The 24,247-nt window shown below is 37.2% G+C and overlaps 1 protein-coding gene across 1 annotated transcript in view; it reads left to right on the top strand.

The window, feature by feature from the left end:
- The first annotated feature begins 906 nt into the window (after positions 1–906).
- The window catches only part of LOC149801754 (cytochrome P450 3A24-like), a 49,739-nt gene continuing 26,398 nt past the window's right edge, over positions 907–24,247 (top strand). Inside the window, exons 1-8 of the mRNA XM_089956842.1 lie at positions 907–957; positions 1,915–2,093; positions 10,011–10,107; positions 10,862–10,914; positions 11,480–11,576; positions 12,074–12,190; positions 13,824–13,912; positions 17,584–17,732. Coding sequence (XP_089812968.1) covers positions 907–957; positions 1,915–2,093; positions 10,011–10,107; positions 10,862–10,914; positions 11,480–11,576; positions 12,074–12,190; positions 13,824–13,912; positions 17,584–17,732 — 832 coding nt within the window. The remainder of the gene's footprint in view (positions 958–1,914; positions 2,094–10,010; positions 10,108–10,861; positions 10,915–11,479; positions 11,577–12,073; positions 12,191–13,823; positions 13,913–17,583; positions 17,733–24,247) is intronic.

Here is a 24,247-nt window from a genome sequence, read left to right on the forward strand (position 1 = left end):
AATATGTATTTGCAAACATCAACTCATTTTCAAATCCAGAAGTACAAAATTCGGTACCTCCTGAGCCAAAAGCGTTTTTGTGACCCACATAAAATTCAAGAGCGTAAAATGATTGGATGAAAAGTTGCTACATGATATAAAATCATTGCCAAACATACCATTTTGCTACATGATATAAAATCATTGCCAAACATACCATTTCGACTTAGAAAAAAATTAAGTTAATAATGGGTCAGCTAAATTAGTTTCTAAGATGGCTTTAATAACTTTAAAATGAGCGAATCATTTTGGAGGTTTTGAAAAACAGTGTATATTAAATTCGAACTGAGTGGATTTAATTTTCTTGGGTTGTTTGTACATGCCTTTACTGCACACGATGTTCCACTGCCTGTATTATACTTTGTTTTAATATTCATCAGATTAATGACGGAATGTATCAGTAAAAATGCGCACAATTCATAAGTTTCGGAACCAGTCACTTCGGCTTGGTGCAACACAGGAAAGTCAGTTATGGCTTCATGAATAGAAACATATCTCGAACGTGTGTGTGTGTGTGTGTGTGTGTGTGTGTGGTTTAGATTTTTTACGTAGCTTTAACAATTTTCCAGTCATATCGCTACGATGCAGTGTGGAAGTTTAAAGTGATGTCTAGCACTGGGGCATCATGCCGCAGACATGTAGCATGATGTCCCATCCAGTCACATTATCCTGACACCAGGTCGACCAGTTCTAGCACTAACCTCTTAATGCTGAGCGCCCAGCGAGGCAGCTGTCAGTACCATTTTTAGAAGTCTTTGGTATGACTCGGCCGGGGTTCGAACCCACGACCTCCCGCATCCGGGGCGGACGCTCTAACCACTAGGCCACTGGAGCGGTCTATCGCAAGAGGACAACAAGCCATAGATTATGGCTGTGTACCTTCAAAAACGGAAAAAGCAGCAGGAGATCGATGGTCAGGTGTGAAACGAAGTCATTGGAAGTTACTTACCTTGTTTCTTTTCTAGTATGTAAATAGAGGCCAATGTCAGAACGGGTCATGTGGGTACACAGCAGGTCATGTGGGTAATCTGAGGTAATTTTGTACTCGGTATGATATTTTTTAGCAGCAGGGAGGGTGAACAGACCACTTTTTAAAAAAGTCCATCCGCGAAAATCAAGCTTCCTACGAAAACGAAAATACAATCGAAGCCGTTACTTCTAACCGACCGAGGTTTCTCTAATTGGGTTAGATCATTTTTTTTACTTTATCTTTGACGTTGTACTTCGCGTCTCGTTTACCTACCTGGACACTCACTGTTGCTCGCCACCCTGCCTGCTGCTGTAGCGTCAAAAACGGTCAAGTGGTGTAATTAAATCATTATTATATCAATAATAACATGGAATCTCATACAACTAAACTAGCTCGACAGCGAATAGAGGCAATTAAAAATGTCTTATAGTCCATGATTCTGTCAAGCAGCAACTACAAGAGCGTCAGGAGTCTCAGGCTGAATTTATAGAAGATGCAGAACAGTTATTTAAAACAGTTACAAAATCCACTGATAAGCTCTTGCTTCCATTAATAGACACAGATAGATCCACGATAAAAACGGCAAGACAAACTAAGGAAACAGAATATTCTAAGAGAACTTCCAGGTAAAATAGCTGCTTCTCAACCATAGTTACAAGAAGAAATACAACAAGTACTTAAGAGTATTGACAAAGTTCATGAGGAGGTCGGCGATGTAAGTGATCTTGTTATGCCAAAACCAAAACCAAAACCACCAGCTCGATTTACCGAAGAAGGTTGTTGACTACTTCGAGAGAGAACTATAGCAGTTGCCGCAACGGTATATTCAAATTGTGATGAATTATTAGATCCAGACACCGCCCGGTGTTTCAGGGAAAAAAAATTGGGTTCCTTTGGTATTTCAGAAGTCCCGTGGTATACCTAGAATCACTGATAAATATAAAAATGAATTAAAAGATTTTGAGAGACAAGTCGAAGAAGTTAGTAGAGCGCCATTACCCGAAGATATATTATCGCCAGGAAAATGGCCATTCAAACCACCTCGTATTGAGGAAGAAGAAACAACTGGATCTTGTCGCGTCTGGTACAGGTGCCAGGGGGAGTGACCTTATTGCCTTATGTCCCAATAACGTCCTTGCCGATGTTGAACGACTATGAATTCTGATTGGCGGAAAACGAGCAGATAATAATTCCCCAGAAATCATCAATGAAGCAGCTGATATTTGTCCAAGATTATTTACAGGCGGTGTTATGGACATTAATATTTATCGGTCTCTCATTGATGAAATCGTTGATGATTATCGCAGTGATTGACGGTATGCAATTAGATCAGTGACAAGAAAATAAGACGATTATACATAATGCTCAACATGGGCTTGTATGGGTCAGGGTGATAAATTCGCGATTACCAACATATAAAACGATTTACCGGGATGAACTCGGTGATGTTATTCATGGTCTATTTAGAAGGATATCCCCAAAAGCAATACTGATTGCAAAGCAACTGGGAATGAAAGCTATTGACGTTGTTTGTGATAAAGTATTTGTGCTGTTGGTGATGTTGCCAGCAAAGCATTCTCAGCAATCAAGAACAGACTAGCAAGATTAATACGCAGACCGCAAGCAGTCCGACCTCAGCCAGTAAAATTACCCAGGTCTAATGTGATGCCTGCAAATATTAGTAAAATAATAAATGAAGCTGCAAATCAAAAACTAAGAACAAAATATAACTGAAAGTTTAATAGCAGGAAGTGGTTAGACTATAACAAGTATAATAAAGATGTTCAAACGTGTATCTGATCCAGCATTTGACATGGAGGCACCAGTAGTCGAGGATGAGTCTGTGTATGATTATTAATATTCTTACAAAACAGGAGAACCAAACCAACGTAGTCGAATTGAACTAAAAGTTCAGGAAACAAGCGGATATTTCTTGCCCGCCGAAGCATTCATTACAGCTCAGAGTTGACTTGTAAACACGAATGGTAATCCTTATGGTGATGCGCAGAGAGGATTTGTTAATAACGGAATTATGGTATTATTAAAAGTGCACGATATATTATTGATGGTCTGGAAATTGAGGTTTGTCATGATGATGTTGATGTTGCTACGAATATATTGGGGCTATCCCGATACAGCGATGATTATTCATGGTATGCTGGTCCGTCAATGATTTTTGAAAAAGATACTGTTGATCGCGCTGAGGGCAGACCTTATACTTTTCGGCGCCCCAAATCAGTTACTGCAGCGGCTGACGACGCTGATCTTGAAAGTTTGATCTTTGTAAATGCAAATTTTAATCAGGGATTCGCAGCACGTAGAACTCAGACTGACGCTCATGGGAGATTTAGCTGTGCACTACCACTGTCATATATCCTTGGTTTCTGCAGAAAAGTTAGAAAATTTATTTTCGGGGCAAAACATACAGTTGCTCTCGTTCGAAAATCCACGGACGACGATGCTATCTGGCACGTTGAAGGAAGTGATACAGTTGCAACCGCGGCAATTCATGGAAATGTTACACTGAAAAACTGTCGTTGTGGATGCCAGTAATGTCACCATCACTTGCTGAAAAACAACGGCTGCTCTCTGGTATGGACTGCGGCGGAAAATCAACGCTCTCATGGTTGACAATGACTACAGACACGATCTCAAGTACAACAGTTGGCACATTTGCATGGCAGATTGCATTATTACAGAGAGTTTCAGCACCGCGACATGTATTTATAGCTTTTCAAGATATCAGACTACATAATTCTGAAATACGAAATCATATGGTATTTGACCATCTTGGGGTTAGCAAAGTTTCTTTGAGAATAAATGGACACCAAGAACCGTATGAAGAAGAGTTGCTGGATTTTAAAAATAATCACGGCTGCACGTCACTATCGTCGTTTAATAACATTCATGGGGCGTGATCAGACTGTATATTCTGGTTTTCAGATTTCTCAGTGGGATTTCTCAACCTTGTATCCAAGATACTTCTCGCTGAAAAAATCTAGATTTATTTAGACAGTCAGTCGCTTACATACATTTTAGAGCTCTAGTAAGTGCACTACCAGCCTCTGCTACTGATTATAGAGCAATCGCTGTCACACTCTCAGACAAAATAATGATGCTTGAAGGTGTTGGTGGACGAATGAGAGACATTGATGCCCCATTAGAAAACAGGTAATTAAATCACTCATGATATTATAATGTCATATCATCATGTTGGTGTTACTCTGACTCCTGGTCAGATTAAAAAGATACAATTAGCATTAGAAAAAATCAAAAACAAATCTGGAATAAAAATATTGCTGAAATCAGAATGCAGGTGGTCCAAATAAATCATTAACTGAACGTCGACTCAAGCACTTCAATGATGCCAGACGATCATCGACTGGTGTTAGACTTGATCTGTCTGCGGGTGCCATCGAAGACGCAGTCAAGACAGGTGGTATATTTTCACTTCTTGCAGCTATACCAGCGTTGATAGCCGCTGCAGCCCCAACTGTTGCAAAAGTAGCTGCTCTTGGTGCCTTTGGAACTGCTGCTGGGACGACACTAAAGAAAAAAAAAACAGGACAAGGAATAAAAACGTCAAAAAAATCAATCAACAGGGAAAGGTCTAACACTGGTACGGTCGAGGTCTAAGACTTCCCTGGACATTTTGATGATTCTTCCTATGTCCAATTTTGATTTGCTTGATGCTGCTAAGCGATTAAATATCAAAAACATCAGAGGTGTTTTTATGCGTGATCAATTACCAAAACAACCAAACAATGTTGAAACCGGTATCATTAATCTCGATGGAAGTTCTGGTCAATTTACTCATTTGGTTGTATACGCGATTGATCCACGTGGAGTTGTTTATTTAGATTCGTATGGGCTTGCGCCACCAAAATGTTTTTAAAAACGTCGGAGGACTTCAAAACTATCCCGTCTGATATTCAATATTACCAACACAGACAATAACTGATCCGCCAACATGTGGCCATGAAGCACTCGCTGTACTCGACGCCGTGTCAAAGTTGCTCACACCGCCTCATAAGTCGTGCACGAGTATACATCGTCCTCCAACGTTTTAAACGTGTCTTAGTGAATATACAGTGGTAGATACTTATGGATGATGTACTGTGAGTAAGACTCAAGGCAAGCCTTAAGGTGACCTTATTCAAATATGCAACCCTTTACCAGGTCAAGAATGAACTTACTGATCTTTTGAGTATCGCAGATCTGGACCAAAATGAAGTCGTTGTTTTTCAGGATAAACAAGGACGATTAAAGAAGAACACTGTCCCGTTGAAAGGTATTATTCTGCGAGTCCCAGGTGCGACCAAAGATAACTTAGTGGTGTTTACTAAAAACGGTAAAATTAAAAACTCGCAGGAATCAATTTTAACACTCATGAGAGAGATTACTGGACGCATCAGAAGAACTGGAGATATTATGTATGGCGATCTTAACATGAGTAAAAATACAAGTATTAATGTGAGAGAGCCAAAATCAGATGATGATGTGGCAACACAAATATACATAAATAGCAACAAAAACACGATCAGAACTGAGATCAATGATCGTTTACTAACCACTTGTCATACAATGACTGGTTCTCTTAATATGGCTAATGAAAATATTACTGATCTTAAAGAACCAGAATCAAATGATGACGCTGCAGCGAAGAAATATATCGACAATAGCAACATCACAGTGATGACCTCGTTAATGATAATCAATGATAGATTGCCTATGTTTAGATCTGAATGTTCTAATCATGTAACCGAGTTTACAAATTTTCGTAGAAACACAAATAAAACCATTCAAGAATTGTTTGGAAATCCAGCGGTTATTGACATTAAATACTCTGAAATAAAAACGATTACTGATGGAGTAGTACAGTGATATCATTTTTGGATTATCAAGTAGTGTCTGGGTCAGCATTATGGACACCAAAATTCATTAAACGTCTCACTGAGATTACAGGTTATCAGTACTCGGCGTTACAACATTTACAATATCTAACATAATTTCTCGGTATTATCCACTAATTGGGTATACTATTAAGGGTACTCGAACACCTAGAAACATCGAATAAGACCCGAAAACTAGATCACATAAGGTGGACCCACACCTTAGACCATCAGGCCCCGCCACACAAAGCGGCACTCCAATTACCACCACTAGGAAATATGCACTTATAAGGTAGTCTAAACACCAAAGTCCATCAGCAGGACTGGCAGCTCAAGGCTGCAATCAAAATACATGACACCAGATAATATGACCCCAAATTTAATCCAACAGTAAAGGTGGTCTAAAAATCCAAAGACCAACAGGACCAGCTGCACAAAACGGCAATCATCTCTATAAAGCTGTCACCCTAGGTACCTCTCTTCGTCTTAACTCTCAAACAAAAACAGCACATAGTTTTTTCCAAATTGTGTAAGACGTCACATTTAGAATTAAAATACCATGGAGTCTAGAAGCACCGACCTGTGACTTTGGACCTGACCTTCCCACCCTCTCGTCCCTCGCCAAGGCCAGACATAAAAATCCATCAGCGTGCAGTGCACGCCCCTTGCGCTACCTTCATAGGTATGAGTGCGTGAGGGGTCCATTCCCATTCATACACACTTAGGCAATTCAATAGATGCGTACTGAAAAGTTGAGTGTGTGTTGGGTCTATTCCCACTCTCTTCAAAGTCCTACATTCAGACAGTTAGCGACTAATATTAGTCTCACTGCCTGACGGCTTCAATTAAACAATGCCCCTTGAGCACATGAAAGCCTGGGGGAAGTGGATCGAATTTCTTTCCCCAGGAGTAATTATACAACCTACAGTGCAGTCATTAAACAGTGGTACATGCACGGCTGTGCGAAAACCACTTTAATCCAAAGTAAGTAAGTAAATATTGGAGCAAAACGACGATGAAACTTTTGTGGTGGAGCTCTAAGAAAAAGACTTAGGCCTGTTGTACTATAGATGTCTTGAATGAATCGCTAAACTACCACCTACTTAAAATATAATGAACTCCCCAATCGACGTTCAACATTTCAGATAGGAGCAATTGTGTTCGTGGCATAGCCAACTGAAAAATATCATCGATGAGTGTACAGTACAGCAAAAACAATACCGCAGACGTGTCGTTGGTACTCTGCATCTGCGGTCATCGCTGGAACAGTAACAGTCATCGGCGCATTATCAGCGTCATACGAGTATGCGCGTGTTGCCGTGTGCAAATTTATTGTATACTCGTGTAATTTATCAGCCGCGCTAGCGGATATTTTTTGCGATGATATTAAGAATACCGACATTTCCTGTCGCAACTGAAACACTAATTCCTATCACTGCACCAGTGACGATTTTTATTATTATGACAAACGTGAACCTGTTCAGTTTCATCACGTTGGAGATATTGTAACGTTAAGTCAAATTTCCAAACCCGCGGCGTTAACTGGTATTGACAAACCACATTATGAACGAGCGTATCCTGTGACTGTAGCTGTTTATGTGATATTTCTACTGAATGATAAACCTAGCGTTGATGATCTCAGACAGATGAAATTTCGTAGATTAAATTGTGTAGCTGAGCGAGTAACAGAACACTTCACAAACGCGATGCGTGGAAACGGTTTAACGGATTTATGACGTGAAAAAATTAATGAATGGGTAGAAACAGTTAAAGATACAGGAGCGTCTGTCAGCGACGTTGCTGAACTGGAAAAAAAAAATTTCCGATTACGGTGAAGACACTAACCGGCGAGATTTTGTATAAAGCATCAAAATATGAATATAGAGGAGCTCCGATAACAATTTTTGATCATAACGAACGCGCATGGACATCGGCCGTAACAATATTTCCGCGAGATAGAACTTTTAAATTTCGTGATGATTATATATTTGATTTTATCAGAAATATCAGCTAGAATGATCCTGTGTGATTATTTAGTTCAGATGTTGAATCTAAACATTACAATCGATTCGCACTACCTAACTACCTACCTACCTAATGCATCGATCTGAAGATCTTTACGAGAAAATGAAAAACCTTGCGATGAGATATACCGATGATACTGAACAATTATTAAGTAATTGTACGGTTCCGTCGGTTGCTGCCCACTTTGCCAGGGAGAAAAATCATGAAAACCGACAGACGGGAATTTATTGAAGATGTGTGGCTAAGTTGCATTGAATACGGACATGGAGGATTATGGAATAATAAATACAATTATAGATAAGTTATCAGCATTCATATGATTGCATGTTATCGTGGAAGTTTTTTGGGATGGGATAATCTGTTGATTATTTTAAGCAATTTGAACATCCAACACACGAGATTACCAGAGTTGCAATAACTTGACCTTTACCAGATTTTGATTTAACTGGATTTGCATGTATTAAATCGTTTTCTTTCAATTAGGTTTTCATCCGATTGCTTATGTCTGGTTTGGAAGACATTTCTCTGAAAAGTGTTGGGCTCCATAATGTGTTATTATGATATATGATTGATAATGGACTGTTAACATCGTTGATTATAAGTGACGCAATAATATCACATCGTCGTCAGACTCATGTCTGGTTACCACAACCCGACGACAAAATTGTTAACGATGCCAGGGAGACGAAAACCTGGACGATCCCGATGATATTATTGAATACGAAAATAAACTTGCAAAGAATTTCGTCAGAAAAATAATCGGTAAGTTTACTCAGGATGTTTCATATGATCATAAACGACATTGTTCTAGATTAATTATGGACGATGTTGAGATAGATTTATAATTAAGGAAACAGAAGATAAAGGCACATTTATAAGATGGAATAACGCTTACTCGTCGAACGGAACCAAATTAGGTACAATTGTGGAATACATCGACGATGAATCACCGCAGTTTACTGATTTATATATAAAGATGCAGTATTAATTCTAATCTTAGAAACTTCCGGAATGAAAATTTCCTATTATTTCACAATGTAGAAAATGCTAATTGCTACCTAGGAAGAATACAATCTTATTTACATTGGGATTCTTCGTTCTTGCACTAACATCTGAAGCAGAACCAATCTATTGTTGTGTTCAGTTTTTCATTGGTTGGATTAATTTATTTATTGAAAACAATATTCGCTGGAATTAAAAAGTGCTCAATAATAGTTTGGGACTAAACCATTAATTTGGAATTTTAGTGAATTCATACAAGGACATTTTAGATTATATTATCAATCCCATACTTCCCTTGTATCATCCTATATCATCTATGAAAGTTCAGCTTTAGAATTTCCATCAACAGTTCCTTTAGAACATATACTTATGTATCTATCGAATATCAGATATGATATATTTTTAACCGGGTATTCATTTTTCGTAGTCAGGATCCAAAAATTCTACGTCCAGGTAAATTGCTGAACTGTCTTTTATCCGCCTCCTTTTAGGTTTCTAGTGAGAAACAATTACACTGTTTTCTCCTGTTTATTTCACCCCTTGTTTATATCACACACTGTTTATTTCTGTGCTTACATTTGGTATTTTACCTTCAGTTAATAAATTGTTATTCATTGCAAAATCATATCGCATCACACAGAGATCAGAGATGCCAGTGCCTTTCTGAAAATATTATACAGAGAGAGAGAGAGAGAGACAGAGAGAGAGAGTTATAAAACATGATATATATATATATATATATATATATATATATATATATATATATATATATATATATATATATATATATATATATGCAGGTGCTTTATCTACCCATTTCGCATTAATCTTTTGTGTTAGGTTTTAAATTTTTAAATTATCAATACTATTTTTATTTGTTATCTTCAAGGGGGTCCAAGTAATGGTTGATCTATGTTTAACCCCGTTTTCTCTTTTTCTTTCACAAACTCTGTCAAGGATGCATACAAAATTCTAACGGTTTGAAAATTTAAAAGCGATGAAGAATCGAATTAAAGAGAAAATTACTTGTGCTAGTTATGCACCCTACACGTTTGAACAACATCATGTCAATTTAATTTCAGGTACTTGGTCTATAAACAGAGCTACTTCTGGTCAATTGGTATTCCAGGTCCCACGCCGATCCCATTCTTGGGAATTATTCCTTCCATTGCTAAGAAGGTAATGCTAAAACAACAAGTTTAATTGCAAAGATCATAATATCTGTTTATTCTGTGTGACATGTCCAGCAATAACTATTAATAGTTTCTGTGTCGTTACTCATATATATATATATATATATATATATATATATATATATATATATATATATATATATATATATATATATATATATATATATATATATATATATATATATATATATATAACCATTGAAATTCTATTACTGTTGACATATATTACCATTGACTGCACAAAATAGTTGTTACTACACACACACACACACACACACACACACACATTTATATATTACTAATGAAATTTGTCTATTACTATCGACATATATTATCACTGACTGCACACAAATCTATTTAATATTTAAATTAACTTTGCTATCTGAAAATAATATACAATCAGTAAGTTATGATATACTATATTTATGGGCGAATGTGAAAACTTTGAAATGATATGCTTTCGTGGGCATTAATTTCCGTTGTTATTCAAACACTATCATCTTCGTCGGTGTTTAAATTTGTTGAATAGGTATGTATTTCCACAAAAGGATAATTTGTTGTTGGGTCTTTTAATTCACGGTTTATGGCAATACTGAAGACTGGCACATCGGGAAAAATAAAAAATTCACTGAAGTTTATTTTCGACTGATCAGTATAAAGGCAGCCAATTTGTTTGCAAAAATGTATAACAGGGGTTTTGTCAAATTTATTATAGAACACATCGTTATAAATTTCTACAGGGATTACAAGAGACAGACCTTAGACTGATGCAGAAATATGGAAGACACGTTGGGTAACGTTTGCTCTCCTTCTCTCGTTTTCTAAACACATTTTAATAGTATTCATTTTACTGATAACGAAAATTAAACTTAATGAAGACTACAGTTAGTACCGACAAGCGGTCATCCATTATTCCTGAGTTGATGTCTACTCGCTGCTGTTCCTGCATAAGTGTCTGGTCCACACGGAACTAAAGGTGAAGCATATAGGGCTTCTTCAAAACATATCTAGATGTGATTCCTTGATACCCCTATAACCAAAGTACACTCATGAAACTCATATTGACTTTGAAATGGCAATCATCAATAACTTTCAATGATGTGTCAACCTTAACAAATGATTTTTAAGATTTCGAACAAAATTCGTCTTGCAAGGTTTACGGCGGGTTTCATATTATACAGTTATTTTCATTGTTCCAATAACCATGGGTTGCATAAAGGCTTTTTCTTAGCTAACAGTTTGAAATGTAGGCATTCATAGGCATGCGTGTTCAATTTGATGCATATTTTTTGTTTATAGTTGTTATTAGTATTGTTGCTATTGATATCATTATTATTATTATTATTATTATTATTCAGGACATTCTTTGGAAACATGCCTCAGCTGCTGATCAACGACCCGGAAATGATAAAGGAAATATTAGTGAGAAGATTTTCAGAATTTGCAGATAGCGCGGTGGGTTGATACTAAATTCATTATTAATATTTGATTTGTTTAGTATATGATACTATTTGAAACTAATAAATAGCGACCAGCACGTTGTCTTTCCTATCTCAGATGCATTGACTTCCTTTATACCGCAGGATTTTTTTCTTCATTTAAGTAGGTGCTAGCCAAGAACACTGTCAGGTATTGGATGAAAATGTCTACACGAGTGTCTATTATTCATGCTCTTCAAAATGGAAATATTTTCAATGGAATCTAATAGCTTTGGAACTCTGGTATCAAACAAAATGATTTTAACATAAAAGAGCATTCACAAAATCAAAGTTGTAATTTGTTTACTGGTTGTTTTCCCTTACATAAAAGTGTAGTCATTAAAGTCAATTATATTCTTGTTCTAGTAACATAATCAGTAAAATATTATCAGTTTCAGTTTTGTGTTATTCCTTTAATTTATTTATTTATTTATTAATTTATTATTATTATTATTATTATTATTATTATTATAGCAATCTTTCCGAAACATTGAGTTCTTCGATTCTGCAGTGAATGTGGCTGCTGGGGAACACTGGAAATTCCTACGATCAACACTTAGTCCTACATTTGGTTCCGGGAAAATGAGAAATGTATGTTGCTTTTTTCAATATTTGTTTTTCCCCAACATTGTTCAATATTTCAATTAAATGCAATGAAATTGTAGGTTAACCCCCACCCAGTTTTGTCATTTGATTAATGCCAACATGGTATTATTAGAGAGGTATCATGGAAATGTGAAATAGCATAAAATGCGAGCAAACCTTCAAAAACATGAGTGGAATTTGGAATATAATACAGAAGGAAATACCAAAAAAAGGAACGATAAGTTTTGGTCATGTGATGACAGAGGTTTTTAATAGCACAGAGTTGCTGTTTTCAATATAAAAACTCACTATCTACGACACAATCTGTGCGTGATGAATCTATGCGTTAAACATCAGTAACTCAATCATCAAGCATTCAGATTCTCGGCAACTTCTCTTGGCTGCAGCCTGCAACCTCGTCGGCTGGAAATAACTGAATAATAAAACATGAATTTTCGGTCACATCACTTCGAATTTTCCAAGTTTTTCTGAATATATGAACATATGTGACTGTTATTTTATATATATATATATATATATATATATATATATATATATATATATATATATATATATATATATATATATATATATATATATATATATATGGCAATGAAAGACAAACATTTTAAATATTAAAAATCAAACACTTAACACGGAAGTCCAGCATATCCCCATACTATTTACATCATGAGGGTGACAGGATAAATCTACAAAAAAGCTGTTAAAATTTAGATTAAAAAAATTAGGTGAAACAAGTATTGAGAGGTGGCAACAACATGTCTTTTTTGCATTGCGGTCAGACTAGCAAACGTTTATTGAATATAATTAAAGGTGGGTTTATCTAGTAAATGTGTGTTATCCATACAGAGAACAAAATTGCTTTAATTTCGGGCTAAAGGCGAAGGACGAACACCATACGTTTATAATAATAATGATAATAATAATAATAATAATAATAATAATAATAAAAACTACTAAGGAAGTACTTACATATATAAAGCAGGTACTAGTGGAAGAATCACGTCCGTCCGTTTTGCATGCCTTATGTGCTGGTGAATAGTTGGGCAGTGTTGCAGAAAGAGAAGGGGTGGTGTCCGCGGATAAATCTGAAAAGAACAATGCTTACATATGTTATTTTGATGCAGACTTGTGTGATATTGAGACCTTTACAGCTGCAAAATTCAAACCAGAACTCCATCCATGGCTCGAACTAACATGTTGCTATGGTGAATTTCAGGTGACGATAACAACTATAATAATGCAATCACCATAATATTACTATTAACCCCACCATCACCGTCATCACCGATAATAATATTATTACTATTGCTATTAATTGTATTATTAATAATACTGATCTGAACAGAAAATCAACAGTAGCCTCAACACAACAACAAAAAGATCAACATGTTGTAATTATATATTGCCCACACCCAAAACTGTTCCAGAACCGTGACCCAGGAATTAGAACCAATATCCGCAAACAAAATATTTTAATCTTGTAATTTTTTTTAAAATTCATTTATTTATTGCAAATGTAGACAATGAAATAATGAGTTCAAAATAATTATATGTACGTACAGACTTACTGTTCAAGCGTTTGTCACTTATGCTTTCACTATATCTGGTTGTATAGATGACGCCCCTCATATCTCGATGTTTGGAGAAACTTACCCGAAATGCAAAGAACATGTCAGAAGGTGGAAAATCTGTAGAAATGAAAAAGTATGTATTTTATGTGGATACTGTTGTTTTTTATTTTGATCCTCACAGAATAAAATGAAGATAAGCCTGATAACTTTTGATTTCATTTTAGTCATGATGATACGGAATACATAGAGGATATTTGCTTGAAACGAGTAAATAACGGATATATTTCATCGAGTGGATGAAAAACTCAGTATTTTCGCTCGTGGCATCGCCACTCGTGAAAACAGTAGAGTTTTTCACCCACGAGATGAAATGTATCCGTTATTCACTCGTTTCAAGCAATTATTCTTTTTATTTTATGCTCGCATACGTTGGCTACCTAAAGTTTGTGACACAGTGAATTCGCAGATTTCTTACGGTAATGTCAGCTGTTTATCGTACATGTTCTGCTGTGCTATGTGTACCTGCGCACAAAATTAGTTCCACATCAGATTGATAAAAATTAACTGATATTTCCAGAATAACAAACTACAAGTTGCAAGGATAACAGACAGGGATTATTAATAAGAAAACAACCACAAGTAATTCATCAATGTACAAGTAATTCACTGACAGAAAATCAAAGGGAAGTAAGTATGTTCTGACCAAAAAAAGTAGTTTTGTAGTGAAAAAATATCGTTATTTTTTTCACCACAGTGAAATATCAATATTATTTTAATTCGAAAATCAAGTAATTAACTGCTTAGCATAAAATAAATTTGAATAAACAATCCTTCTTATTTCGAGGAGGTCCGAAGCTTCTATGGAGTAGTACATTTTCTATGACTATGATAGCATACGTTTTGTGAAAATTTAGTCTGTTTTGTAAAGAAACGTGTCCACGTATCACGAAGCAAATACAAGTGCATATATGTTTAAAAGAAGCATATGCGACTTCCTCCAAGTTGCTGGCCGAATACACTGGTCAACAGTGAAATCATTACTGACTTGAAAAGGCCCTAATCTGTAGTATTTTGGTGTGCCGAACACGAATATAACCGTGAAAAATTTGTATTGGCTCTCGTTTTGAAGATATTCATATACCTCATTTTCTATGTTTCACTGTGTAAATTTCTCCAGTAGGACTGCAGCAACATCCGGAATAATGATGTAACATTGCATAATACCATCATGCTCACATCATCCACAGTTGATTGCATCATTTTCTGATGCAATGCAATACTAATGCCATGCGGCTGCTGAAGTAAGTTGACGTCAGCAGTGTACTATACATGTGTAGGCCTATTATACTAATGCCAGGCGGCTGCTGAAGCTGACGTAAGCAGTGTACTATATAAAGCCCAATCAGATAGGTTCAGCATTTAAAATATTTTAGACGTTGTGCGAGACAGTTCAAGCTACTGTTACATAAAACTTATTATTTTATCCATTTACGTACAATAAAGAACAGTAATGCCTCGAAAGTGTGTTAATACCGCGGACAATTTTTGCTATATTTGTGGGGAAGTGACATTTGCCAACCAGAAGAAAAGTATCAATTCTCAAGTGAAGAAGGCATATCATCTTTACTTCGGATGCAAGGTTGGTGACCAAGACAAGCCTTGGGCTCCGCATATATGCTGTGCTACATGTACAACACAGCTTTCACAGTGGTTGAATTGCAAAAGGTCATCAATGCCGTTTGCAGTCCCAATGGTGTGGAGAGAGCCAAGCAACCACCTAAATGACTGTTACTTCTGCTTGGTTCCTCCTCTTTCCGGCGGAATAACGAAGCGAAAGAAGTCGAGAATAGTCTACCCAAACATTCCGTCTGCATTGAGACCAGTTCCACATGGTGAGGGACTTCCTATTCCAGAACCTCCAGCAGAATATTCTCTTGATTCATCTGACGAAGACAAAGGTGAGTCGACCTGTTCTTCTCCTGGTCCATCAGCATGCAGTGATCCAGATTTTCACTGTGGTGCATCATCAACCCCACACAGAATAACACAGGAAGAACTAAATGACCTGATTCGTGATTTGGACTTATCAAAGAACAAGGCAGAATTGCTAGGATCAAGACTCCAACAATGGAATCTTCTAGAAGAAGATGTCACAATTACTGCATATCGAAAGCGCCACCAGCAATTGGAGCCTTTCTTCAGAAAGGAAAGTAATCTGATATTCTGTTCCGATATTGAGGGCCTCATGAATGCTTTAAAAATCACTCATGACCCACAAGAATGGAGACTATTTGTGGACTCTTCGAAACTGAGTCTCAAGGCTGTGCTTTTGCACAATGGAAACATTCTTCCATCTATTCCAGTAGCGTATGCTGTCCACATGAAAGAGACATACGATAACTTAAGGCAGCTACTGAATTCCATTGAGTATAACAAGTACAGCTGGCACCTCTGTGGTGATTTGAAGGTAGTTGCCCTTTTAATGGGACTGCAGCAAGGATATACAAAATACATGTGTTTCTTATGCGAGTGGGATAGCCGAGCAAGGGAAATGCACTACATGAGGAAGGAATGGACTCACAGGCAGAATGTAGCCATTGGAGAGAAGAATATCCAACACCCAGCTCTGGTTGAGGCTCAGAAAATCTTGCTACCACCCCTTCACATCAAATTAGGTTTGATGAAGAACTTCGTGAAAGCCATTGACCGGACTTTGCCAGCATTCCGATACCTGCATGAAAAATTCCCTCGACTCAGCGAAGCAAAGATTAAAGAGGAAGTTTTTGTGGGTCCTCAGATTCGAGAGCTTTTCAAAGATGACCGGTTCAACAACTTGCTGGAAGGTGACGCGAAACAAGCATGGAATGCTTTTCGCCTAGTTTCTACAAACTTCCTCGGAAATGTTAGGGCAGAAAACTATAAGGAACTAGTAGAAGACATGTTGATGAAGTATAAGAAACTTGGCTGCAATATGTCTCTAAAGATTCACTTCCTTCATTCCCATTTGGATTTCTTTCCTAGCAACTGTGGTATTGTTAGTGATGAACACGGCGAACGTTTTCATCAAGATATCGCAACAATGGAACAAAGATACCAGGGAAAATGGTCCACTACAATGCTGGCTGACTACTGCTGGACACTCCTCAGAGATGCTCCCGAACAGCTGTACAAGAGACAGGCGAAGAAATCTAAGATGTAGTCAATGACTTGATTTTTTATAGGTAGGCTATTACAGTTGACCTTTTACTATTGGAATGCATTTCGTTATGTAAACATTAATTTCTTGCAGATTACAAAAAAACTAGAGCCAATTTTGCAATTTGACTGTCATATTCGTGTTCAGCACATAAAAATTGATAAGAATTGACTAATTTTATTTCAGTAACATGACTTTTGTAAAAATTTGTTGTCCAGTGATAGCGCTCTTCCAACACACGTAGTGGTGTAAAATGTAACCAGCTCTCGGGCCGTATGTTGCACATGATTTTTTCTCCTCCACATTATTCGTAACAGATTTAGTAACATCCCTTGAACGTAGTTATTTTCCATGTACAGCTTTTTATTTAGATAAAAGAAAAATCCACCTTTTGCTTTTATTTACTAAACGAAATAGCAAGGATAGATTGAGATCGCGCTCAAGTTTAATATTCAAATTGCAACGATGAAGTTCAATTTCCCGCACTATCATATATGTTTATTTAGGTCATCTCACTTTTTGATCAAAACTATATAGGAAAATATTGAAACCGTGTAATAAAAATTTATACCAAGCATTAAACTGACATTACGAAACTTTACTTACAGCTTGTTTGGAGCCTTCACGCTGGCTGTAATATGCAGTACGGGATTTGGCATTGAGGTTGACTCGCAAAGTAATCCAAATGATCCATTTGTTGTGAATGCCAGGAAAGCCATGTCAGTTAGTATAGTGGGGCCAAGGATTCTATTAGGAAGTAAGTGCAGTTATTAAAGTACTTATGAGGGGCGCTGTGGGTTATATAGGAATTGATGGTTGTGTGTGAGAGTGTGTTAGGGGAGCGATTGGGGTACAGAGAATACTATGGTCTATACGAGAATTTACCATTACGGATGACTGTTTGCAACTTAACACTAGGATGGCATTATGGACCTAAAGGATATCGAACGTGGGATAACTAATATACTTACACTTACAATCCAATTTTCCATTGTACATACAAATAGAAAGGGTTCATTTATATACTTATACTAATCATCCAACACATCATAACATAATTTTTATGGGGCGGGTTTTCACACACACACACCCCCCACACCCCCCCCCCCCCCACACAGAGACAGAGTGACGCAGGGTCTAATTTGTTATTATACACACATACTTATATACAAAATACACCATCACATGCACACAAAGGTAGTACGGTAGATGTTTGTCTTAAGACAGACTGTAATCAGTATGAAACTACACACGGGAGATAACTCTTGACGAACCTTCGCTCATCCACTGCACCATTACCCACTGCTTCATTCTTTTAGTACGGATGAAAATACTGGCGAAAAGAAGTCCTGAAGTCCTTTACATACGTGATACAGAGACTGATATATGTCTCAGAACGTTGCCAACGGTAGCGCTTCTTGTTCTGACTGAACCAATCAGGGCACAGAATAGAATATGTCATGATTCAGATCGTTTGTAATATATTTGCTCCACTTTGACCCATGGCAGACTAAGGTTGTTTCATTTCATGTCTGACATGAAGAATATCATGGTGTGTTGGGGTGGTTAATTTTGGTTTTGTGCGGTTTACCGCCATTTTTGTCAGCACATGCTTGGTCATTCATATCGGCTAGTATGTATATTGGGAAAAGAATCCCGGACCCACGGGAAGCTACTGGCAAGCTTTTTCGCATACTCACGTTGGTGTTGCCTAGACTCGAACTCACCCAAACAGAGGAGAAACGTGTCAGTGATCTGTAAATGGGGGCACCTTAGACCACTCGGCTACCCGGAGTGCTATGTCGGGGTGAACCTGCATCCATCACTTATATCACTCGTGGCTGTACCATTGTTACTGGTACTACTTATTCTACTACTACTGATTACTACTACTACTACTACTACTACTACTACTAAATCGATAGCATCATCATTTCCAGGTAATTATTATATATTATGCGACGAGTGTCAGCTATCAAGAGGGTGAGAGCAGTGCCATTGGATATTTTACAACAGATCGTAAGTGTAAATTGAAACCGATGACCGCATATATCAGTACTCATTGTTAAAGCGCAAAAGGAAATGACCTACATCTTCAAAACCATCAACAAAAACGGTGAAGAAGATGATGCCAGCAGTAGTTTAACTTGGACGAATGAAACGACTGAGACAGTTACAGCTCATGATGGAAAGTACCTACTTTTGTAAATTGTTTTCAAACCCGTATCGCTCAAAATAGAGAAACTCATCCTTGATTGCCAAATAATGGGAAGTGCGCTTCTATAAACGAAAGTATTTGAATGGTACCGAAAACAGTCATTCGAACAGTGGTAGAATTAAAAAATGTAGTAAGGTAAGAATAACGAAGAAATCAATATAATTGGGTTTTTTTTGTGCATATTTTAATGTACTGCGGTGAAGAAAAATGACAATACATTTGAAACACGCAATTTTACAAAAATATATTTAACTTGTTTTGGTTTTTTTTCTCCTTGCCTCTGACTGTGTCATGTTAGAGTTTGTCCTTAAATTTATCAGAGGGAATATCTTCTTCAGATGCTTCGTTTTTCTCCTGTTGTTCTGATATGATGAAATCTCCATCGCTACCTCTTCTTTCTGTTTCATGTTCCTTCTTTTTCCCGATTTCTTTTGCGCTCGTGACACACCAAGCACCAACGTCCTATCCATGGACAAGATTTCACGGTTGCTGCAATAGCTAGCGTCTTTTCTATCACCTTGTGGACATTGTGGAGCCCCGTGTCCTTTTCTTTGACAGACTAACTCGTATATTCACTTTTATATCGGGAGTACTTTTAAATCTTTTCATCGGTCTTGCTTGACGATGTTTAATTTCAAATCATTTTTAGCTCTACTTGTCATTGACCAGAAGAGCTTATAGGATGGTTGTCGTTCGTCGTCCGTCTGTTAGCACGAAAATTGTGTCATTACTCCTACTAAACTACTTGGAGAATTGCCTTGAACCTTTTTCATCCCATGATCTAGTTGTTCAAACTGCTTGAGTATACAATATAACCAGCAAAGTGACCATCTTAAAAAATTCTGTTATCGCTACTCCTTCTGAATGGAAGGTCAAATTAACGTGTGGTTTTCAATGAAATACTTTCAATTTGGTTCTAAATGAAAATGGTACCGATCTAAACATTAAATATGGCCGCCATGGGAGCCATCTTAAAAATCTTGTTATTGCTATTCCTTCTGAATTGATAGTCATATCAACATGTGGGTTTTCACTAAAAGACTTATTTTTATGTCGATCTGATGATAAATGAAAATGTTTCTATATTGATGTCCATCATGGCCGCCACGACAGCTAGCTTGAAGATCTTGTTATCGCTAATCCTTCTGCGTTGATAGTCGAATCAGCTTCAGGTTTTCACAAAAAGAATTCTACAACGTCTAGCTGGTTCTAAAGAAAAAATGGTTCCAAACTGACATCCAGCATGGTCACCATGGCGGGCATCTTAACAATTAAGTTATAATACCAGTACTTGAACAAAACGTCACACAGTCTTGTGGTTTTCACGAGAAACTTTTTATGCGGTCCAGTTGGTCTTGAATGGAAACAGTGCCTATTTGAAGTTCACTATGACTGCCACAGTAGTCATCTTTAAAATCTTTTTTATTGCTGCTCCCGAATGGAAAATCATATCTTGAAAATATTGTCACCTCTACTCGTTTGCAACAGGATGGCTATATGAACATGGGATTTTCAGCACTAGACTTCTCATATACCTAGTTCATTTGATACTAATTAAACATTATGACAGTCGTACATCCATTATGACTGTCCTGATAATGATAACGCCATTTTATGGAGAGGCCAGAAACAATGCGACAAGGACAAGGATAACGAATTGAAAAACCGAACATGTATGCGATACACGTTTCACCTCTATAAGGCCACAGTCGGGTTAGCAATGTGTAAATTAGTGGATTAAATCCCAACCCTCAATAGACGTAAAATGAAGATTGACAATGACCAAAACATTATGCATTTAGCTCGTGCCTTTATGGTAGGTAGCTAGTTTAAGCAGAGAACACCAAAACAGGTGAATGGAAACATTAAGAAGAATATTTAAATAACTGTACAGACCCAAACAAGGAAGAGGCACATATGCACTTTTGTAACAAACTGGATTTCTAAAATACAGAACTATGTAAGAACTTCACGAGATTCAGAAAACTCAAGAATTGCTACTCTTCGTTATACATTCAAGTTTACCCACAAACGATATGAAGAGATCTTCTCTTTTGAGGTCCTGATTTTCCAGACGGAAAATATATTCATGTCAGTAATGAACAAAATCTCTTTGATGGCATTACTAATATCAAATTATTTTTCGGAAACATTTACTACTGATATAAATGTGACAACGGATTCAACGACTGAGAGCAGCGTTTTTATTGCTTAGAACGATGTTGTTATATTTTGGCTTCTAGTCCTTGTCTTCTTGAAGGGCAAATCATAATTCACTGTCCCACATGTAGAAGCCAATTTGTGAGTCAGATTACAGCCTTCATAGAATGAAACAATTTAAACCGAAGAAAAGCTTTTGTGAATTATTGGAAGTGTGTCCAAATGTAATCCGGATGATCGTTCCAATTCGAAAGATGCGTCTGTTTGTTCAGGACAGAAATGACGTCTAAGTGTCGTCGCTTCCTCGTCGGTGTTACTTTCATCTAATCATCAACGAGGAAGAAGAATTAAAGGAGTGCCACAACCATCTGGAAACTATACTGAACCAAAGCGAAGACTTAATATATTATGAACGTCCACAAGACACTATAATTAGCACCCTTAAAACAATGTGTGTTGCATTATTGTGATTGGGACGAGGAAGACGTAGACCTTTAATGCAACTGTGAAAGTCATATTCCCAAACAAATGTTTCCCAGTGTCCGGAACAATGCGCTGATATAAAGTAGCTTTTTGAATCGTTTATAATGCCATGTTTTACTTAACGACATCCTGTCGGTATCAAGGACAAGACAGGACGAGACATCGACATACAGTAAGACAACATGGACACGGCAGATCACCCAGAGACTTTGAATTTTCGATTACTAAGTTAATGAATTAAAGATGATGCATCAATAATTTTGTGATTGTTGCAAGAAGGATATGATTCGTTTCATCAGTCACCAAAACAGAAGTCGGACTGGGTACAATACCCCCACCCAGACACACACACACACACACACACACACACACGTTACGAAGACAGCTCCAGTCGAGTTTATAATCAATTTACTTCTATAAGAAACGAACGTCATCCAAAACAATGATAAGAATCTAGACGAATATGCCAGAGTTGTCATGCGAAAGATGTTATGCATTCCTTATCAAGTGAAGTAGTTTGTACCTGAAAAACAAATTAATCAGAAGTAGCACTGACCTTTAACTATACCAAATGTACTGAGAGAATAATCTGACGTTTACATGAGAAGCGCACAGCAAACGCTTGAATTCTTCTGTAGTTTGGAACCCGATACTCTTGGCATAGTCATCGACTCGGAATCAGTTGATTATGATGGCAATGACTACAATATAGCATATATTAATTGACAAAAGAAAATCAAGCAAAGCCACAGTTTGGAAATGATGGATAGTTTGCACTTTGACATGTGGTTGAAAAACAAGTATATGCCTCTCGGAGTGGCTGTGCGTCTCAGACTGATGTCCAAGTAACTCTGGTTTAATTTGATCTCTAAGCATAACAATTTCAAAGTTATCATCGAAGAAGACAGATTCAACTAACGACCTGTTGAAGCCCTACCTAGAGAAGAAAACGAGATCGATCAGACGTTGACCAGAATCACGCTCAAGTAGTCCATGAAACGAGTGAGAGATAAACGTTTACAACTGCGACTGGATTGCGATCTAAGATAAATGATCACGTATTCCAAAGTCAATTATTTACATGTTTGTTAATTATCACTGTGATCAATACAGCTAGATGTTTCTGAGATATACCAAACCAGTTGCATTACTACAATGTTTCTAATATTAAAATCACTCTGGACTGCCAGACGTTGTGAAAGAGACCCTTTGGCCCAACTGTTTACCAGAAGGAATTACATGAGATCGTATGTGTTTCTTTATGAAGCCACATGCCAACTGGATAACAACTGTAAACACAGCAGTTCCAACAACGACAATGGAAGAAGTTATTGTTTTGCGCATTTAGTTTCACACCAGTTAATGCCGACGAAAAATGGTGACAAATGTGTGTTAAAATGCAGTTCTATCAAGCATTTTCAACACTGTGAACGCGTTCTTGTTTGAACAATTCGGCAATACCCTTAAATAAAAAAGTATAAGAAAAGTGCATAGACTGTTAAAAACTCGTTCATGGAAAACGTACCCATCGACATAGACGAGCTAGAGGAACCACAGCATCCGCAGAAAACGAGGGAGAAATATTGAAGAAGCTTGAGAAGATGACAGTGTAGGAGAATAAGAAACAGTATTCGTACGATGACCAGATAACGAGAAAATCATGGTGAAAAGTTTTGTTCAGCACATTGGCAAAATAATTCAGCTACTGACTACAGAACAATGTATAGATGTCAAGTCGATCATGCTAGTCAGGCGCAACACGACCAAATATTTAATGATGAGTCAAAAATAAAAGTTGAAATATTATCTGGAGAACGCCTAAACTCTTATACAAGAAAATAAAATAGGTCACTGTCTACTATTCTAACTACGGTAATAAGTGGAAAATAAGGGAAAATTCAACATCAAAAGTAGCAATATACGCAGACCCAGTTGGTGAACATCCCAACCGAGATACCCCAAATAAAATCTCCCCCACCACCTATGCATCCCCAATGCCATAATTATCACCACCTCAGATTCAGCTAAGAGAGTAGCAGTAACAGGCTTGGCAGAAAAGAAAGACAGCTGAGAAAAATCAGGTCCATAAGTCGAAAACAAGAACTGGCAGCGCGTAAGGAACACTGACCCTTGATGAACCGATTCTCCAGTCAGTGTCAGGAGAGAGCCTCAAGTCATCTGTGACAATAGAACAAACGAATCAATAGACCTGGGAACAGTCTCTAGAAAAGGGCGTTTAGAACTTATGGAGCGAATAAGCAATGTTGAGAACCTTTAACGAAGACGTTGAAACGCTAATCGACAGTAAAACAAACAACATATTTTCTAGAAGGACACCTAAGTCACACCCAACAGCAGATCAAAAAGGCAACAGTCAAGAGCAAGAAGAAGGAGAGAAGTTCCTCGAGTGG

Source organism: Sinohyriopsis cumingii, chromosome 4, assembly GCF_028554795.1.
Source record: "Sinohyriopsis cumingii isolate HCF-2022 chromosome 4, ASM2855479v2, whole genome shotgun sequence".
Classification (NCBI taxonomy): domain Eukaryota; kingdom Metazoa; phylum Mollusca; class Bivalvia; order Unionida; family Unionidae; genus Sinohyriopsis; species Sinohyriopsis cumingii.